General features: G+C 38.9%; 1 protein-coding gene across 2 annotated transcripts; it reads left to right on the top strand.

Annotated features, from left to right (window-relative positions):
* Nucleotides 1-1,709: 1,709 nt before the first annotated feature.
* LOC113113607 (lysozyme g) lies at nucleotides 1,710-17,570 on the top strand. 2 transcript variants are annotated; one of them, XM_026279913.1, is made up of 6 exons: nucleotides 1,710-1,919; nucleotides 3,036-3,161; nucleotides 3,325-3,408; nucleotides 3,492-3,688; nucleotides 17,019-17,163; nucleotides 17,271-17,570. In XM_026279913.1, exons 2-6 carry the CDS (start codon nucleotides 3,158-3,160, stop codon nucleotides 17,402-17,404), a joined length of 564 nt encoding a protein of 187 aa, XP_026135698.1. In that variant the 5' UTR covers nucleotides 1,710-1,919; nucleotides 3,036-3,157; the 3' UTR covers nucleotides 17,405-17,570. The 2 variants fall into 2 exon arrangements, with proteins under 2 accessions (XP_026135698.1, XP_026135697.1); XM_026279912.1 differs by having other exon boundaries at nucleotides 1,762-1,919; nucleotides 3,096-3,161.
* Nucleotides 17,571-21,293: the final 3,723 nt, after the last annotated feature.

Here is a 21,293-nt window from a genome sequence, read left to right as displayed (position 1 = left end):
GGACTTTGATCACCAAAATAAAAAAGAAGAAGAAAAAGAAGAAGAAATGGAATGGATTTTTTTTTATTTAATTGAATAGCATGTGTCCTGAATTACATATGAGAGTAAACCCTGAACTGAAATGTTCAATTAGAAATCATAAACAAGACACACCTTTTGATGTTGAAATATAAGACTTTATTTATTTTAAAAGAATTTATAAGTTTGAATGTCACTCATTCAAAACAACTGCAGCTTATTCCTCTAGGGGGCAGCAATACTGGAGACTCTATGGAAGGCTGTGCAATCGATTTTTGAATGTCAATAGCATGACTTCGGCATTGTTTTTGACATTGAAAACTACTACTTTATTAAATCTGTAACATGACACAGCCTTTGTAGCTGAGATATAAGATTGTATTTATGTTAAACTAAATTATGTATCGGTTTCATTTTCAATAGTATGTGTTCTATTATAGTACTGTGGCTAAAACCGTCATCAAAGTGTTCTTCTAGGAACCAGTAGCAGGACACACCTTTTGAAGATGGAAAATTATCCATTTTAAATGAATTGATTAAAATATTTTGAATGTCAAACTCAGCCAAAACAACTGCAGTATCTTCCTCTAGGGGGCAGCAATACTGGAGACTATTTGGAAGGCTTCACAATAGATTTTTGAAAGTCAGCAGTGTCCCTTATGCATCACTAAATATCAGCTAAAATAGAAGCTTAGCTTTTTTAACTAAATTGTGTAGTGTTTTCATTTTCTACAGTATGTATTCTATTATAGTTGTTTGTCTAAAACCACCATCAACATTTTTGTCTAATCTGTAACAAGACACATCCATTGAAGTGGTGTAATAAAACTGTGTGTGTTATAAATTAATTTATTAAATTCAAGTCAAAACAACACTCTTTGCCAGCATTGTCTTAATAGTTGAATTTCAATAGCATTTTTTCTGTTATAGTTCTGTCACTAAAAAACATAAAAAATGTTCTTATGAAAATAATAACAAGAGACACACCATGAGGTTGATACAGAAGATTGTATTTATTTTAAATGAATTTATTTATTGGCTTTAATTTCAAGTGTGTATACTTCTGTGAATATATATATTTTAAAAAAATGTTCTCATAAGCACCAGGAATCAGCCTACTGCATAACCACTGGATTATGGAATGATAATGCTTTTTATGTTGTTGTTGTTGTATGTTGTTGTTTTATGCATTATAAGTGTTTGTCTTATATCTTTCACAGACCTTGGTGCACAAATTGCTCGTTTTGCTAATAATAAAAAACATTCCGGTGGAAAAATATTAATTGTTTATCCCTTTGTAGACGGTTCCTAGCTGACCTAAGAGCTAGCACGCTGATGCTCGAGTCTTTAAGGGTTGAGGATGATTAAAACAAATAAACTGCGGTGTGTGTTCAGTTCTCATTGCTGTTCAGATATGCCATTTTTATACAATTACACTCATCCACTAATAATTTATTTAAATTTTTCGCGGCTCAATATCTGTCTAATATCCAATATCAAACAAACTTCATATCGGTTGAACAGTTGTCCGCAAACATAAGTGTGTGATACAGGATCCCACAGCCTCCTGTCGCTGTCTTCTCGACGTATCGCCTGCAGCCATAATTGCCTTCTGTCCGGATGTTTCTTTTTACATCTTACACATTACACATTCTTTTTACATGTTTTCCTTTTACAAAGGAATGAATTTCAAATTGGAGTTTTTTTTTTTTTTTACCAACATTATTGGTGCGCCCAAGCACTCAACAACTCTTTGGCATGTTGGAAGGTTTGTCCACTTCCTCGATCCGATGCTGTATGGCGGTTTGTTTTCCCCTAAAAGTGGGTGTGAATCTGAATATGCGCTCCAATATCCACCGTGAAAATGCCGCTGACTGAGTAGCTACAGATCTATGTACGATGTAAGTAAGAGATTAATTTCCTATTTTCATTGATTATGCCTATAAGGGGAGTTTCTGTTCTGAGAATGCTTGAACTCGCGCAAAACTGTCATAATGTTCTTCTTTGCTCGCTTTCTGTAGCCTCTTTTAGACTACTACATTTGGTCATATGCTCTCTATATAACCATGTACAATTATGTGACAAATAAAAATATTGAATCTCTAGTTTAATTTATTCGCTGATAACTGTGGAAAGGAAATGCGTTATATAGTAAATTAAAATGTTTAATTCAATTGTGGTATTGTTAAATAAAAATCCGGTCCTATTAAAATTGTTTTTATGGCATTACACCCATTTCTTGTAGTTCCCTAAAATAACGGGTTTATGATGTGCGTAGTGGGCTATTTTTAGCCCCATGGGGCCTTGGTTTTCCACTTTCCGCCTTTCACTTAATAAACGAAATCAAGTTTATTACGGATGTGTCGCATAATGTTAAAGATAAAATGAAATGAAAAGTTTGGACAAGTTGTATTAAGTCTGTTTTGAATAAAGTGGAAATAAAAAGTGTGTACAAATTGCATTAGGGCTTTCTCGAATAAAGTGAAAGTAAAAAATAGATTAAAGTGTGGACTAACTGTATAACGGTTCTGTCGAATAAAGTGAAAATTAAATGAAAACTGTTGATTAAACTCAACCTATTATGGCTCACAGATAATAACCGATTATAGTTAACAGGTGAAACTAACATTACGCTATATTAAACTTTTTAGTTGGTTCACCCTCTGCATATGCATATAGACTAGAATAAAATAATTCATAAAATTATTTCTTTATTTGAAAATATTGTATTTATAATTTCAGTATATTACAAAATGTTTGTAATGCCTCATATAAATAAATAAAAATACTTGTTTCAAATAAAATATATAGAGGGAAGAGTAGGCTACTTCTATTCAGAGATTCAAATTCTGTCAGTTTTTATCAAATTTTGGCTATTGGGGCCCATAACTAAAAGTCCTATAACCATTTGATCAGAAAAGTTTAAATATGGTATGCATTTACACTGGTACACGTACTTAGATTTCACATTTTTTTTATATTCATCAAAAGTGGTTACTTATTTCTCCACACTATAGTTGGAAGAACTTCTGTGAAAAACAAAAAGAAACCACTGTGATCGTATTTTGTATAATCAGGTCCTGATTCTGAAGGCTCATCATTCAGAATTGCTCTTTCACAGTAGTCCCAAGTAAACATCATGGGTAAGTTATATATTAAGTTATATAACTTAATACATCAGGTGCTGACTTTTCTATGATATTATCTGGAAAAATTAGGAGTAATATGTGATAGTTTAATGCTGTATAAATATTCTGTAGACAATAATTTACTAACTTCCATGTTTATTTTCCATGTTTTTTCTAGCATGCATTTATGGAAACATCATGAAAATAGACACCACCGGTGCATCACAGGAAACAGCTAATCAAGACAGATTAAACGTAGATGGTGAGAAAGCATGACTGCATTCAAATTATAGCAATATATAGCAATATGTAATACAATTATAACAATGATTTAATCTTGAAAAGGTGTTAAAGCCTCCGAAAAACTAGCTGAGACTGATCTGGACCGGATGAAGAACTACAAGAGTATGATCACCAAAGTTGCCAGAGCAAAGCAGATGGACCCAGCTGTGATTGCTGCCATCATATCCAGAGAGACCAGAGCTGGAAACGTCCTGAATAATGGATGGTCTGATCATGGCTATGAATTTGGCCTCATGCAGGTTGGTTAGATGGACAGGTCTACTCTGGTTCAAAATATAATAATAATAATAATAACAATAATAATAATAATAATAATAATAATAATAATAATAATAATCAGGTATTGAAAATAATCAGTTCTGCTCCTGCCTGCTTATAAGCAGAAACTGAAATGGAAAGCACCTCAGGACAACTAAATTCTTGTCGGACCAATCGGACGCAATACCACAGGACTGTTTAGATCAATTCATTTTTCAATTTAATTCAAGTTTATTTTAATTAAGCTTTTCACTATACAAATCGTGAGAGAATTATACGGAGCATACATGACATGCAAGAAAAATAAATAAATTTTGAGCACGATTTACTAATTCGTTACTGTACTAAAACGTGCACAAGATTACTATTGCATTCCCTCGATTTGCTAAATTGTGCACACGATTTAGCAAATCGAGGGAACGAATTAGCAAATCATGCGCACAATTTATAAATCCAGTTAACTAAATAGTAAATCGAGGGAACGCAATAGTAATCGTGTGCACGTTATAGTACAGTGAGGGAACAAATGAGTAAATCGTGCACACGATTTAGCCTACAATTTTTTCCTACATGTCATGTGCGGGACTCCATAGAATTACTGTGGAGAGAGGTAGCGTTCTGTTATGATCGGAACCCAGAGAAACGCAGGAGACAAGAGATCCAAATGCAGTGTGGTATTTAATGGGTAATCCAAATCAGCATCCAACAAGCAGGGGTCAAAACCATAAATCCATCCAACAATAAACAAACAGGGAAGGAGCAAGAATGGGAACAGGAAGATCAGAAGACGAGGAAACTCGGAAGGCGAGGAAACTGGGTGACGGAATGAAAGGACTCCATCTAGTCAACGGAAAAAGACCGGTTAATATAGGCAGGGTAATGACGATCAAGTGAAGACACCTGAGTGCAATTAACAGGAGTGCAATTACTGTGATGAAGGGACAAGGCTTTGTGGGAATTGTAGTGCCTACGGTGAGGTGCTTATGGGGAAGTGAGACCACTGGTGGAGACTCAGGGAAACAGAGACCAGACAGTGTGACACGTTCACACACAAGACAGCAGCACATAAAAGTAGTATTTACTCATCAGCTAATCACAAAGTGTTAAGAATCATCAAAGAATCACATCACCTTAATTAAAAGGAGTCAAAGCCTAGAAGCGTAAAATGTGTAAAGTGTCCTGGTGCATGTGTAATGCGTAGATACCAGTTAGGAGTAAAAGCTTTTTCATTTCATCGATGGGTTGACTGCTCCAAAGTGGATCAACAAAGTTGCTGAAAACTGCCAGAAGAACGGACTCCCCCGGAAGGGGAGTCACAAGGTTTCCAAGATGATAGGTGTCTCCAGGGAACCGCAGGTTAAGAGAAGACACTTTTTTGGTGTGGAGTAGGTTTTATCTGGTTTCCCTGTAACATTCATTTTGGTTTGATTGACCAGTAACAAAGCGTATAGTTTCAAGGGAAAGTATTTAGTTGTCCCAGTGACACCCGATTTGCATGCTTTATGACTGTCCTGATTACCTGGTGTAGTTTTACCCAAAATATGGTACAAATAGTATGATATATGTCACGGTCACATAGAATACATCATCGTTTGAGGAATAAAGAGCAGATCATTTTGATACCAAGAATAACAGTGTCATACTGGTCATAGGTCAGTGTGGTGATACGGATATGCATGTTGCCAAGCCACTGATTTCCCACAATCTCTGCTTGCATTTCTGTGACTTGTGTGGGAGGCTTTGCCTCAGCAGAGTGGCAGAGTGTCTCTCTTTGCATGGGTTGTAACCTGCGGATTCCTTCAGTGTTGTCTCGGAGGAAGGGCCTGCTGGGGCAAAGATAATGAATGTCTTTGATTAGGGTATACATACGCAGATTTGGGGCCAGGTATAACTGTGGGTTACTTTTGTGGTAGGCTACCATAACTGGTGTCTGTATCCTGATCGATAATGTCTTTGAGTCTGAAAAACTGGTGGATTCAAGGATGGGTAGATTCAGGAGAAATGCCATCTTGCTTTGCTGAGGGTCTACATGTAGCAGGATGGACCTCCCAGGGAGTAGGCAAGGTTGTCTTTCTTATTTTGTTAGAAAGGAAGTTCTGTGATGAGGCTGGCCATTCACTTCTTCCATTGTGTAGCAATTCTTGCATGGGGGACTCTGTTCTGCTCAGTACTGGTGATGCTGAAGAGGGCTCCACCCTTCTTGGCTTTTTTTTTTCAGGTGGTCTTCCAGAGCATTTATCTTAGAGTCTTTGTTTTAAGGTCAGTTTTGGCTTTCTCTAGTAGCTGTTCTGCAGACTGGAGATGTTATCTCAAGTCCTTCTGGGAAGCCTTTAGTTCTTGACAGTCACATTCAGCAAGTTCAAGAGCTTCTTTGAGCTGTTCAACTTGTTCCTTTGTTTCCTGTTTCTCTTCTGAATCATTACTATTACTCAGTATAATAACAGTTCAGTGATCTTGTGGGTGAGGCTATCCATAATGCCTCTTAGCCAGGTGTCCACGTCTCCTCCAGTGCTGTGGTGTTTTGTGGTTTGGGTTTGATGTTTGGACTTGACAGCAACCCAGCATGCTCTGACATTTTCCACAATGTCTGGCCAGTCCAGTGTGCTACTTGTTTTAGTGTCTCATAAGTGACTCTAATAGAGCCAAAGATCTTTGCCCGAACCCGATGGGACCCAGTGGGTTTGGTCGGGATCAGGCTTAATCTATATCATTTTACACGGGCTCGGGCTGGGCTCGGGTTTGCACTCCGGTTTGCGAGGTAAATGAGCGGTCATGTGATGTGTTTCGATTAGCACGAGTAAGATGAGAAAATAGATGCTCAGTAGGTGAACGGAGGCTTGCCTCTGGCGATTACATTTTGGTTGCACCAGCAACTAAACAAAGTCTGAGGTTTGTAAAAGTTTTGACTATGTTTATAATGAAAATAATGAGCCAGTGGGTTATATTGCTGGTTGCACCATCAGTGAGCGCAGGAGCATGCTGAAGCAATCTACAGTGGATTCAATAATTTTCCTCCACAAAAACATGTAGGCCTAGCCTAATCTTGGTGATTAAAGGTTTTTCAAATTATAACTCATTTTAATTGAGTCTTAAATGCATAATGTAGACAGAGTATATAGGCTAATGTTGGTATTATTCTTTTATTAAATTTCAGCTGCTATATGTGAAGCAAATCCGGCGGAGACTTCATCTTAGTTTCATTATTGCCAAATACCCAGAATTTATCTTAATTTAATTTTTTAAGAAAGACTCGTTTTAATTGGTGCGTTGGCCTATTTATAAGCTAAATGAGCCTATGCCTAGGCCTATTTAGAGTGCTCAGATGTTACGATGTTACAGATGACTTATTTTATTTGGTTCCAACTTCCAAGTGGCCTATAGCTACGTTAGTCATGAATAAATTATGTTAAAACATGTATAAATGACTCATTCTTAACAAAAGGCAAAAGAGCTGTGTGCCTGCCCATATTTGAATAATGTCAGGCTGTAAATGAGTTCAGACTTTTAAAAAACTGTCAATCAAAATGTACTTGTCGGGCTCGGGCTGAAATCGGTTGGGCTCGGGTCCTGTTGGGCCTAATTTTTAAGGCCTGATTATAGCTGTAGTCTCTAGTAATGTGGTAATCAGCACAGGGTGCATTGTTTGGCATACATTACCCCCCCCCTCCCCCCCCCCCCCCCGTCATTGTGGAACCACAAGCTTTGGCACAGTTTGGTCATCAGTGGCATATTATAAATTGTTGTTCATCACAAGCAACATGTATTTGACATCGTGCAAATGTGATAGGGTGGTTGGAGGGGTTAGGTAGTTGGCAAAGAATAGTTTTATTGTGGTGTCAGAGGTTTGCATTTAAAGGTGCCATATGCAGAAATTGAGGTAAAAATATCCATAACATGACGTACACGCATCAAAAGAATGAGAAGAAATAAAGGGCGATGATGTCATTAAAAAAATGTCAAGTTATAGTGCTGCAGAGATATCAACCTTAATTAGCATTAGCATTACTAGCCCCGGCCCGACAGGTGTTGTAATACCAGTTTCGGCCATGGGAGGCGGTATGCAGGCAACATAACCACGAGCCAACCTACAATACACATTAACTCGCAGGGCCGGTGGGCGTGTACTTGAACCTGATGTCAATCGTGTGGAAAGTACAGCCCACTACTTTCAGTTCAGAGATGAGAGCGGAAGGATAGCTGAAGCCCTTGGCAAGAGACCAACACCCGCTACAGGGATACAACCGCGCTCGGAATCACAAATCAAATCCGATAAGAATACCAGAGTAATAATCGGCACTGCTTTTAATCGCTGGAGACAACTGATGGACCTGAAAGAAATGAGGTTCGACTCCGAACTTGCAAGTTAGATGCTGTTAGTATTTCGCTAGAAGTTTGTTTTATATGTTTGTGTATTTGTTTTCGGGAAGTTATAACATAGAAATGTATCGAAGGCTGTTCGATAAACGTGCTAATGTTAACGATGGCTAACCGTAGCTGCGTTTGATAATTAGCTAGCTATAACTTAACGTTACCCATTTTAGTATATAGGGCTGTGCATGTCTTTACTCATGTACATCTCATCAGTAAAGACGCTCCTGTAATTAGGAGTATATCTCCAGCACGTGTGTTCAGATCAGGATTGCAAGGTTTTCACAACAAATCCTGCCCAGTTGCTTCTCAAAACTAGCCCAATCTCGCTTACAGAAGGTTCCCCGATAAAACATTGCTTCCCGGGGTTAAAATATAGGTTTTTTAGCAGGGTTGCCTTGATATAATTTGCATTTTAGGGGCTAAATATCACGTTATTTGTATTGGGGTCGCTGTGACCAGCGGACATGAAAAACAACCACCACAGACTTGGCAACACTGGTTGGCATTTACTACACAGAGCCGTAATTCACTGACAATCTACACAACATCGATGTTAAAATCGCAAGCGATTCTTTGTCGATTTTGAAAGCGATTTTGTGTTAGTTGTCGGTAGACTAAGGCTCTGTGCAGTAACTGCCGCTCCACCTGAACCAGTGTTGCCAAGTCTGCGGTTGTTTTTCATGTCTGCGGTTTGAAGCAATCCCAATACCAATAACATGATATTTAGCCCCTAAAATGCTAATTTTACCAGGGAAACCCTTCCCCAAAATTTATATTTTAACCCCGGGAAGCAAGTTTTATCGGGGAACCTCCCGGAAACGCGATTGGGCTAGTTTTGGACTAGTTTTAAGAAGCAACTGGGCAGGATTTGTTGTGTGAACCTGGCAACCCTGATCTGAACGCACAGGCTGGAGATATACTTCTAATTACAGGAGCGTCTTTACTGATGAGAGGTGCATGGAAATCGCATTCGATTTTTTGCACAGCCCTATGTATCATAACTAACCTGCTCTGTCTAGTCTGTTGGTCTCCGTGTCCTCTTTGCTTCGTGGTTTTTCTGTGCATGAAAAAATTGATGTGTGGTGTGAAAGTGTGTGAAAAGAGTCAATTGCGTGTGTCTCACGGTGAATGCTTGAGAGTTGGCACATTAGTTCTCAAGCAGAATAAAGGACTTGCCTACAGGGACATAAAAAAATTAATTAAAAGTGATACGTGGACCAAGGTGTCTGAGATTGTTCATTTTAAGTAAAGGATCCTAATATTTCGTCCAAAACAATATTTAATGAGGTTATAACTCATTGTGGTTAGTCTGCATGAGATCAACAAGCTTGTTTGCTTTGCGGCCGCTTTAAATACAAAATAAGCATTCGATCTACGTTAGAGCGTCTGAGCGCTCACAAATCTTTCTGCAGCATCGTGAGCACAGCGGCAAGAGCGATTTTTGACGCTCTAGACGCTGGCGGTGTGAACGCACAGTTAGGCTTCAGCTATGGCTGTAGTGTTGTTGTGAAAGTAGGGGCGGAGCATAGAGACTATGCCGTTTCTCGTTTGTTACTCTAGAGCAGTGTTAATTTCGTTGACTAAATATTTTCGTCATTATTTTCGTCACGAATATATTTTTGCCGACGAAAACGAAACGAAAACTAAAATAGAAGGCACTGATGGAGACTAAAACTATGACTAAATTGATTGACATTATCGTCAACGAATAAAGGACGAGACGAAAATAGACTGTGACGAAAATCAAATCAGCAGACGGGAGAGATGCGAGGAATGAGCAAAAGAACCGGCAAAAAAGAACAGACTGCATGAGAGAAGAGAACCAATCAGAGCCTGACTCATTGAGACGTGAAGCGAAGGTTTTCAGTTTTTATGAGCTCCCGGGAAGTCGGCATTCGAAGAGGTGATAGGGACTTTTAGCAACAGCCTCTGGTGGAACGGCAACGGCATTCTGGCGTTGTATTGCGCCTGCGCGAATTTAACTGCTACTTTGTGACGTTCTAATTTAACGGTCTACTACGGGAGAACAGCTGATTTGCCAGAGTCGCTACAACGTGAGAGGTTAGGTAAATAAAGGTTATGTTTTTAGACTTATTTACATCATACAATATTAAAAACTCCTCTTCTGACAAAAGATTGTCATTTAACGCCAAAAGCAATCCTTCTCCTGCTTTTTTAAATTATATATTTTTTTGGATCTCAATAAATGAATTAATGCTGCGTTGCGCTGTTCTGTTTTACCGTTGCTTAGTGACTTTTACGTTCTTGGCTACAGCGGTGTGACGGCAAACTTCCGGTCGCTGTAGCCGTTCCATTCGCAGCTGTTGCTTAAAGTCCCTACTGTCTAAAAGAGCGACAAAATGTCCACAGCTCACTTCACGTTTGACGACGAACAAAACAAAACAAAGTGTAAAGCACGCAGAGCGCTCATTCGTGGCAAGAACACAACCAATTTGAAAAGACATTTACAGACGAGCCACCCGGACATTTTCTGAAATGTAATTTTACAACGATGTTCTTTTGTTTATTGAGCTAAGCAAAATTGGAATAGTGCAGTGCGTAGATGTTGTAGCATTAAATATTACGAACTGAAAAGTACTGTAAAATAGCCCCTTCTTCAAATTAGATGCGAGCACAATACTAATACGTAATATCATGATAAATACATTTGATTAATACTAATGTTTAGTATATTTTATAATGTTCTACTTGTTGACAATATCACAAATATTTCTATATTAGTCATGTGAAACATGAATGTTCACATCCTATCATTATACATACAAATCTAGCAATAATGTAGTATTTAAAACATACAATATTGCTAGACAAATGAATACCTTATAAAATCTTGTTACTTTTTTTATCCACCTAGCTGCCAACTTATTAAATATTTACTTTAAATGTATGCACTTATTGTTCAGCTCAGCTGTAAGCTTTAAGGTCCTGGACCTAACATTATTTTTCTTTTATTGATGGTCAATTGGCAGCTAGTTATTGTTTACATTATCATGACAGTGTTTGTTGCTGCATAAAAGCTTTTGAATCGAAATAAAGACACAGTTGTGTTGAAATAAAGTTGAATTTGTGTTTTATATATTTTGGTTAAGTTTGTTTCCTATACCAGCTGTAAAAAATTGTCTAGTAAATCTGTTATTGATTTTAGTCTTATTTTAGTCGACTAAAATACCAAGCAATTTTAGTCGACTAAAATACCAAGCAATTTTAGTCGACTAAAATAAGACTAAAATTAAAACAAATCAGATGACTAAAACTTGACTAAAACTAAAAAGAATTATAGTCAAAAGACTAAGACTAAAACTAAATTAAAATTTCGTGTCAAAATTAACACTGCTCTAGAGTAGACCAATTCACTTTATTGAGGCATACTGCCCCCATCTGGTATGGAATGTGGAGTATGACTTGATTTTCTTTGCCAAACATTACAGATGGCACCTTTAAGCAATGCCATTTGTGGATAGTTGTTAGGTTAGTGCCAGGGCTTCAAGATGGGTACCATGGAGGTGAAAGTTGGTGTCTTGCGGGTTATGACTGTCAAGCCATGGGAAGGTGGGTGGGTCATGATTGAGACCATAGCTCACCGTGCAATGCATCTGTTTTGGCAAGGGCCTGTCAGGACTCGGTCGGTTTGAGTAACCTTACACCTTAAAGTAGATGATCAGATAGTGCTTACTTGTAATGTTGCATGCATGGGCCTGGTGTTGGTGCTTGACAGACTTCTTGTTCATTTTGGCAAACTCATATTTTTGGCATAATTTAAGTCTGTGTAAATCAGGAGTTCCTCTTCAGGAACTGGAGTTGCGTCAAGAATGAATGGGGAATGCGTCCAGCGTGATGTCTCTGAATATCGTGTATAATCAGTCAAATGGAAGGGCGAGGCATCATAGGCGAGTGACATCAGAGACCAGGAAGCATAAAAGCATGAGCGGTAAAAGCACGAAGCCGGTAATCAGCCTTCTGTTTTCAGCAAGCGCTCTCTTTGTGTGTCAGTCGCTATCTGTTTGTGAGTCTTATTTAGTGTCGTTTGTCTACTGATAAACTCCATTGTCAAAGCTTCAATCAAGAGAAGTTTTGGGCGAGAGCAGGAAGCATTCAGGCTGTGTGTTTTCCCTGCCAAAAAAAAAAAAAGAGGTAGGGACACACGCAGCTCGTGTGTTGTCTGCTTGAGAGTGAAGCGCGCAGTGTCAGCTCTCGAGGGAGTTGATGGCTGTGATGCGAGCATTTTGCTCCACTCTCAGAAGGCTCTCTTTGAGGAGGGATCCTTCATTGATGTTTCTCGCGGTGCCAGCCCCGCTTTCGTCAAGGTGGAGCAGTGGTTGTGCTCACGGGATTCGCTTTCAGATCTGCTGGAAGGAATGTAAGACGGGCAAGTCCTTATCTTCTTTCTTAATCACCAGATCCGGCGCCCGCTCTCCAGGGTTCGGAAGCCCGCGTTTGCGGTACTTTCTCCCCGACGAGAGGGTGCGACGCACTGCCTGTCTTTCTAATCTGGGTGTGGTGTAGGATTCGAACACAATGCAGGCACGTATGTCACCTGCTCGGATCGAGTCTTGGTTCTTGTCTCAGGGCCCGTGCTGAGAGCTCCTTGTCACTGCGTGATGCTAGCGATGGACGCGTCCCTCACCAGCTGGGGTGCGGTCATGAGTGGCCACCCTGTCCGCGGTCTGTGGAGTGGTCGCCATCGGACATGGCACATCAACTGCCTGGAGATGCTGGCTGTGCTTCGTGGACTTTGTTATTTTCTCCCAGACCTAAGAGGTCACCATGTGTTTGTGCGCACCGACAAGACAGCGGTGGTCTCTTACATCAACCACCAAGGAGGTCTGCACTCATGCCATTTATACAAACTAGTGTACCAGATCCTTGTGTGGGCCCAGGACGAATTCCTCTCGCTCAGAGCAGTTCACATTCCTGGGCATCTTAATATGGGAGCAGACATCCTGTTGAGGCAGGGGCCAAGGCCCGGGGAATGGCGGCTTCACACTGAGGTGATGAAGCAGAGTTGGAGAGCTAGGCCAGACTCGGTTGGATCTGTTTGCGACTCGAGAGACACTGCACTGTCCCCTCTGGCTTCCTCTGACTCATCCAGCTCCACTGGGGCTTGACGCCATGGTACAGATGTGGCTGAGGCTTCATCTGTACATTTTTCCACTGAATGCTCTGCTCCCGAGAGTTCTGGAGAGAGTGCGCCAGGACGGAGTCCGGCTGCTGTTAGTAGCCCTGTTCTGGCTGGGCCGGGTATGGTTCCTGGGCCTGATTTCTCTTTTTGACGCCACTCCATGGGAGGTTCCCGTCAGGAGAGATCTCCTCTCGCAGGCAGAGGGTGTGCCCCCGGATGGAGCTTAGAGGCTGTAGGTGTGATTTCTGAGGAGGCACAACTCTTAGTTACCTGATAGCAGCGTGATGACAAGTGCAACCTTGGATTCCTCTGTGGGAAATGATGAGGGCTGCAGAGGGAAGAACAGTTTACATTGAGTCAGAAATGCATGACAGACTTTGGGCTCACCCGAATAGGCAGCAGGCGGTGACAGTCGGGGTTCCGTGTTGCTGGTAGGTCAGCTGGTGGGTGATGTAGGCACAGTGGGCACGTAGACAGGCTTGACTCTCAGCTGTTGTATCTGGGTGGTGAGATCTGAGACCTGTGCTACCAAGGCCTGAACTGCTTGACCAGTAGCCACATCCTGACGATCAAATCGAATTTTGTTCTTCTTCAGGATCGTTCATACCTCGTTTACATTCGCTGGATCCATGATGGTCAGATCGTTATATCAGGGCAAACAAACACTGGATTCAGTTGCGAATGAACAAAGTCTTCATTTGACTGTTCAAGAGAGCAAAGAGGCCAGATGGTAGGAACAAGTCTCTAAGTCAGCAGTTATTCCTTGGCAGCACAATGACTGCAGTGGGCATAACCTCGAAGACAGGAACCGAAACAGGAAACCGCGAAGGCGAACATGCCAACTCAAACCCGTAAATCCTTGTAATCCTAGTAAGCACTAGCACAACGGCAGGAAACTCCAACAAACTGGACAAGACGGCACTGCAAGGAGCGAAAATGACAGAGAACAGTAACAAACCATCTGACACTAGACAAGACAAACACAGGACTATAAGTAGGCCCACAGACACAAGACGCACCTTTCGCTGATCTGATTGCTCGTCAGCAGCTGACGCTGTTGGCCAATCAGAGCAGTGACACAGAATGAGCAAACAGATCTGCGAACCGTGACACAATGTCATTGTCAAATTTACTGATGACACAAAGGTGATAGGCCTGATCACTGACAGCTATGAGACAGCCTACAGAGAGGAGATGAGCACCCTGACTTGATGGTGTCATGAGAACCACCGCTCACTCAGCATTGACAAGACCAAGGAGCTGGTGGTGGATTTCATGAGACAGAGCAGAGAATATAGATCCATCACCATCGACAAGACACCTGTGGAGCGGGTATACAGTTTTAAAATCCTCTGCGTTCACTTCAGTGAGGATCTCACATGATCCACGCACACAGATGCAGTGATGAAGAAGGCACATCAACACCTCTTTTTCCTGAGATGGCTGGGGAAGTTTGTAATGAGCTGCAGCATCCTCAGAACATTCTACATCTGCACTGAGGAGAGCATCCTGACTGACTACATCACTGCCTGCTTTTGGAAACAGCACTGCTGGCAACTGCTGCTCTGAAAAGGGGTTTTGTGAACTGCCCACAACATTGTTGGAGTTGAGCTTCCCTCCCTACAGGACATCTACACCAGGCGGTGTATAAGGAAAGCCCAGAGGATCACCAGTGACTCCAGCCACCAATCCTACAGGCTGCTCTCTCTTTTGCCCTCAGGAAGGACTCCTGAATCATTGTTTTTGGATTTTAAGAACTAGGACGACATTATTAGACGAATCTCAAAGCTACAGTTGACTTAATCAACATTGACCAGACGAATAGAACTGATTTCAGATTACCTTTTTTAACAATTTCTAAAAGATATTGGTGGTTCAGAACATTTCAGTTTAGTACTGGACGAGTCTACTGACAGCAAAGATGTCGCTCAGCTAGCAGTGTGGGTGCGTTTGCTTAAAGGGGAAAAGTTTGTAGAGCAAATGTTGACCTTGCTTCCATTAAAGGGACAAACCACTGCATTCTGCATCAGGAGCAATTGTGCAGCTAGCTTAAATGTGGAGAGCTTAAAAAGACAATGGACACTGTGCCACGAATAGTAAATTTTATCCTTGCACATGCTCTGAAACACAGTCAGTTCCGTTCCCTGATCGATGAGTTTGAAAGTGCATACTCTTACTTGGCAATACATGCAGAGGTCAAATGGCATATAGTTGCAAAAACTTCCTTGATCGCTTCATGGAATTAATTTCAGTTGTGTGCATATTTTAGCAAGAGAAGGGCAGACATAATTTATTGACAACCTTTGAAAACAAAACATTCAATAACAATGCAGCTTTTTACCTTATGTTACATGACATCTACATGCACTCAATCGTAAACTTTCCGATGATGCAGAATGATGTGGCTGCATTTGAAGCAAAACTGGACCTGTACATACAGTACAGGCTGTTGCATTCACATCAGAACAGTGTGGAAAAGGCAGCATTTGAGGAGCAATTCATAAAGCTGCAGCACAACAGCATCCTCAAAGAAAGACGTGAGGAAGAGGGCACTGATGCATTCTGGACCAAGTGTGTTGTGAAAGACACATACACTGCATAAATCCACTGTGCTGTTAAAATCCTTACCTGCTTTGGATCTACATATGTCTGTGAAAGTGCTTTCTCTGCAAGGAAATAATAAAATCAAAGCAATGTTCTCGTCTAGATGACAGACATATGACAGACTATCTTAGAGCAGCTACAAGTGAAAAACAGGCAGACCTGAAACTGCTTGTGAAAAGAATACAGACTCATATTTCCCACTAGGAATAAGGACTTCTTTTTATCAAGGCTTGTGAACTATATTTGCTCATTGTTTGGGTTTGAACATTGACTTTGTTCAGAGTGAATGCATTTTTTCATATAGTTAATCCATTCCATAGTTCCAGATTAAAAAAAAAAAAAAATCAGTATCATTATTTTCATGTTCAGTATATATATATATATATATATATATATATATATATATATATATATATATATATATATATATATATATATATATATATATATATATTATTATTATTATTATTTTTTTTTTTTTTTTTATATAACAAGGACAAGCAAGGTTTTTTGTCTATGATTGAACAGTCTTATGATGCAAATTGTAATTTGTGGCCCTTTGTATTTTATGTGGTATAAATGTGGCCCCCTTGGCCTTATGAACTTGAATAACCCAGCCCTACAGCATACTTCCACTATACAGTATGCCACGCACTGCACTTCAACTCCAGCACAGTTCAGTACTGGACTATACGTACATACTGCACTTAATACAATAATCTATCTGCTACCACTGGATACCATCCAATGCATATCCATGGCATTTTTTTTTTTTTTTTTTGCGTATCCAGTTTATGTATAATCTGCTGCACCTTTGCATATTATTTTGTGTATATATGTGTACATAATGTACAATTTGTACATACTGTGTATAATGTTGTAATTGTTAACTGTAAGTATGACTAATAGTACACTGCATTTACTGAGTATATGAGTATATTGCACATTGCCATCTGTATAAGTCTGTAGGTATGTAATAGTACTGTCTATACTGTACAGAAATTGTTTCTGCACTGTGATGACACTAAAAGTGATTTGATTTGATTTGATTTAAATTCAAGCTGACTCCTATTTAGAAATTGTCACAGATGCATCATGCAAAACAAGAAGTTAAAAAGTATTCAAAAATAAGTATGGTACCTTAAACATTTTTGAAAATGTCTAATTATTCTCCTCTTTGATGGTGTTTCTTTTAGATTGACAGGCGCTTCCACACTCTAGATCCACGCGTTGCATGGGACAGTGAGGAGCATATCACACAAGCTACAGAGATACTCATTAGCTTCATAAAAGAAATTAAGGCAAAATTTCCCATGTGGTCCCAAGAGCAATGCTTTAAAGGTGGGTTTACAATAACATGTACAATAATAAAAATAGCACAAAACATAAAAAAAGATAGATAAAGGCATATAGAAGATGTCTCAGTTGTATTAAAATTTCTGTTTCAGGGGGAATATCAGCCTACAATGCAGGTGTGAGTACCGTCAGTTCATATGAGTATATCGATGCCAGGACCACTGGAAAAGACTACTCCAATGATGTTGTCGCCAGAGCCCAGTGGTTCAAAAGCAAGGGTTACTGAAGAAGAAAAGCCTTAAATTAGTATAAGGAGTAGGCCTACAACCACTCAAGATTATAAGTCTTTATTTTTAATAACCATTTTAAGAGTTTGTATTTTCAAAATATGACAATATTAATGCAGTGAATTTCCTGTAATGATGGTAATAAAAATCATCTATTTACTCAAATCATGTGTATATTATTTATCACAACAACTTGTGGTTCTCCACGACAGAGGGCGAAGTTAAGTCTAATCCTGCATTCACACATGACATTGTAGAGCAATGTTTCTCTGAGTATGCAGGAAAAAAAACGCATGGATTCCGATTTTCTCAGATCGGATTCAGGCCTCATTCATATGTTGTCATTCATTAAAAAAGTAACGTCAACTGAGATCACGTGACTTATTACAGGCGCGAAATTCGCCCAGACTGCAACAAGGTCTATCCTCTTTTATCTCTACCATACGAGACCAATGTTTTGCTGATTTTTTTGTTAATTTTTCAAATATTGTGGAAAGCAAAACACTGTATAATTTTATTTGCATCTGCATCCATTGTATTTCGTGCTGTTTTACTTCCTTTTCTGGGTCAGAACGTCTATGTTTGGTAGTTTAAGCAGTGTATAGTGTAAATGCAAAAATCGGATATGGGTCACTTTTAAAAGATGATGTAAGCGGGTCGTCCAAAAAATCGGAGATAGTCGGATTTTGGCATCAAGAGCTGCAGTGTAAATGCAGCCTATATATGTGTGTGTGTGTGTGTGTGTGTGGTGTTGTAGGTCTATGCACGGATCGAGTTTATACATTTAAGCAAGTGTCTATGGTGTATGCATGCGTCATTGTATATACTGTAGGCAAGTTATTCACAAGTGTATAGCCTATGCATTCATTGCTAATATGTATTGGCATGGATTTCATCTTAGTGTGCATGTATATTTCATATATGTATTTTTGAACGTCCAATAGTATACATATATATGTGAGTAATTTATATATGCACGTGTTTATGTATCTACTGATAAGCAAAGTTTGATTTAAATCCTACATGGTGCCTAACACCACAGCCCCCTGGTACTGTCTTCTAGATGTATCGCCAGCAGCCATAATTGCCTTCTTTCCGGATAATTATTTATACATGGAAAAGGAATGAATTTCAAATTTGGGTTTTTACAAATATTATTGGTGCACCCAACCACACAACAACTCTTTGGCATGTTGTAAGGTGAGTCCACTTCCTCGACCCGTGTGGCGGTTTGTTTTCCCTTGTGTTGCCAACTAATTTTCAGGGTACTAAAGACAGATCGAGTTGTTGCTCAAAGTTGCTAAATGACATTGTGTGATGTCATGCATAACCATAACACAATACAGCGTTTTTACGTAGAATACACAATGAGATTACTCAGATCTCAGCGAAAGATATTCTTGCAAATGTTATTTGTTCATAAAAATAATTTAAAACATAAAATATATTAATTTGTAAAAGTAACATATGTAACATCTTTATGATCCGATTTGTACAAAATGTAATTATTGAACAGTTACACATTTTATGTATTTTCTTATTAACTAGTAAAGCTGCACATTCTGATCAATTATAGATTTTTTTTCTTACAGTGTATGTAGGGAGGCCAACCAGTTAGAGTGGAAAAGGGAAATGATGTGCTGTACAAAAAGTTAATGCAAAATCCAAAAATTGTGTTTTATTGGAAGCTGGTAAAATATTTACAGTGAAGTAGAAAACAAAAATAAAAAACTGTACGAAAAGAAAACAACAACAATGTGCTAATTTTGACTAAACCAAATGGCCCAAGTTTGCAATACTGCTCAGTATTAGAGTCCACAATCAGAACTGAAATCCTTCTTCTTCTTCTTCTTTTCATTTTTTTGGCAGATTGCAACCATGACTTTTAAAGGTGACTGAAATCCTTCCAGCCATAAAGCCTATTTATAGGCTGAAGACCCATGGAGCATACCAACTAGATACAAACGTTTTAGTTTGCAATGATCAAATTAAATAATATAAACACCCAACACAACACTTAAACCTTCCAAACAGGTAAAACAAAAAAACATTAACAGAGGAAGAGTTTAACAACTATTTAAATGGCAAAAGCAAGTTTTTCTAAATACCCTCCCCTTCTGACATCACACCAAAATGGTATCTTCCACAGGAAGTGATGTGGCTGTTGCTTAAAAAAAAGTAAAGGTAATTATCATATGAATTATTATGTGTTCTGGCATTCTGTTATTTTTAGAAAAATAATAGCAAACTTTAAGGAAAATTATCAAGAGTTGAAAACTATAACAAAACACAGCAGTAACAAACTTTAGATTAAAAATAAAAAAACAACTCCATAAAACTTTCCTGAGGTGTAAACCAATGTTAATAATGCTGCCAATGCACAGTATCAGTGAAATGGGTATATGTTTGTAAATCCAAGTTTATAGAGTCACCAGGTTAACCTTTGACAGTGTACCTAACTGAACAACAGTTATTTACAGGTGCTGATCATATAATTAGAATATAATCAAAAAGTTGATTTATTTCATTAATTCCATTCAAAAAGTGAAACTTGTATATTATATTCATTCATTACACAGAGACTGATATACAGTATTTCAAATGTTTATTTCTTTTAATTTTGATGTTTATAACTGACAACTAAGAAAAATCCCAAATTCAGTATCTCAGAAAATTAGAATATTAATTAAGACCTATACAAAGAAAGGATTTTTAGAAATCTTGGCCAACCAAAAAGTATAAAAATTAAAAGTATGAGCATGTACAGCACTCAATACTTAGTTGTGGCTCCTTTTGTCTGAATTACTGCAGCAATGCGGCGTGGTATGGAGCCAATCAGTCTGTGGCACTGCACAGATGTTATGAGAGCCCAGGTTGCTCTGATAGTGGCTTTCAGCTCATCTGCATTGTTGGGTCTGGCATATCGCATCTTTCTCTTCACAATACCACATAGATTTTCTATGGGGTCAAAGTCAGGCGAGTTTGCTGGCCAATTAAGAACAGGGATACCATGGTCCCTAAACCAGGTACTGGAAGCTTTGGCACGGTGTGCAGGTGCCAAGTCCTGTTGGAAAATTAAATCTGCATCTCCATAAAGTTGGTCAGCAGCGGGAAGCATGAAATGCTCTAAAACTAACTGGTATATGGCTGCGTTGACCTTGGACCTCAGAAAACACAGTGGACCAACACCAGCAGATGACATGGCACCGCAAACCATCACTGACTGTGGAAACTTTACAATGGACCTCAAGCAATATGGATTGTGTGCCTCTCCTCTCTTCCTCCAGACTCTGGGACCCTGATATCCAAAGGAAATGCAAAATAAATGGAAGTTAATTCAATTGTTTGAGTTAATTAGCTGATTAGAGTGTGGCACCAGGTGTCACTGTTAACCATTTCACAATATTCTAATTTTCTGAGACACTGAATTTGGGATTTTCCTTAGTTGTCAGTTACAAACATCAAAATTAAAAGAAATAAACATTTGAAATGTATCAGTCTGTGTGTAATGAATGAACATAATATACAAGTTTCACTTTTTGAATGGAATTAGTGAAATAAATATTTTTTTAATGATATTCTAATTATATGACCAGCACCTGTATTTAAGCTAAAAACATGCTGTATCATAAATATGTGCATATTTTATCGACCAGTTGGAACAAGCAACTTAATGCACATTTGATGTTTGTTGCAACACTGGTTTTTCCCTAAAAGTGGGCGTGAATCTGTTCAGGGACATTCTATGCTTGCCTGGTTATGGAAAGCTGTTGTAACATTTAATCTCTAAACTGTACTAGTATCTTTTTTCATGTTACTAGTACTTATTTTTTAGATAATAGTATCATTTCCATTAAGTACCAGTACTTACTCATTAGATACTAGTAG

Source organism: Carassius auratus, chromosome 14, assembly GCF_003368295.1.
Source record: "Carassius auratus strain Wakin chromosome 14, ASM336829v1, whole genome shotgun sequence".
NCBI lineage: Eukaryota > Metazoa > Chordata > Actinopteri > Cypriniformes > Cyprinidae > Carassius > Carassius auratus.
This window is presented reverse-complemented; position numbering and strand designations above follow the sequence as displayed.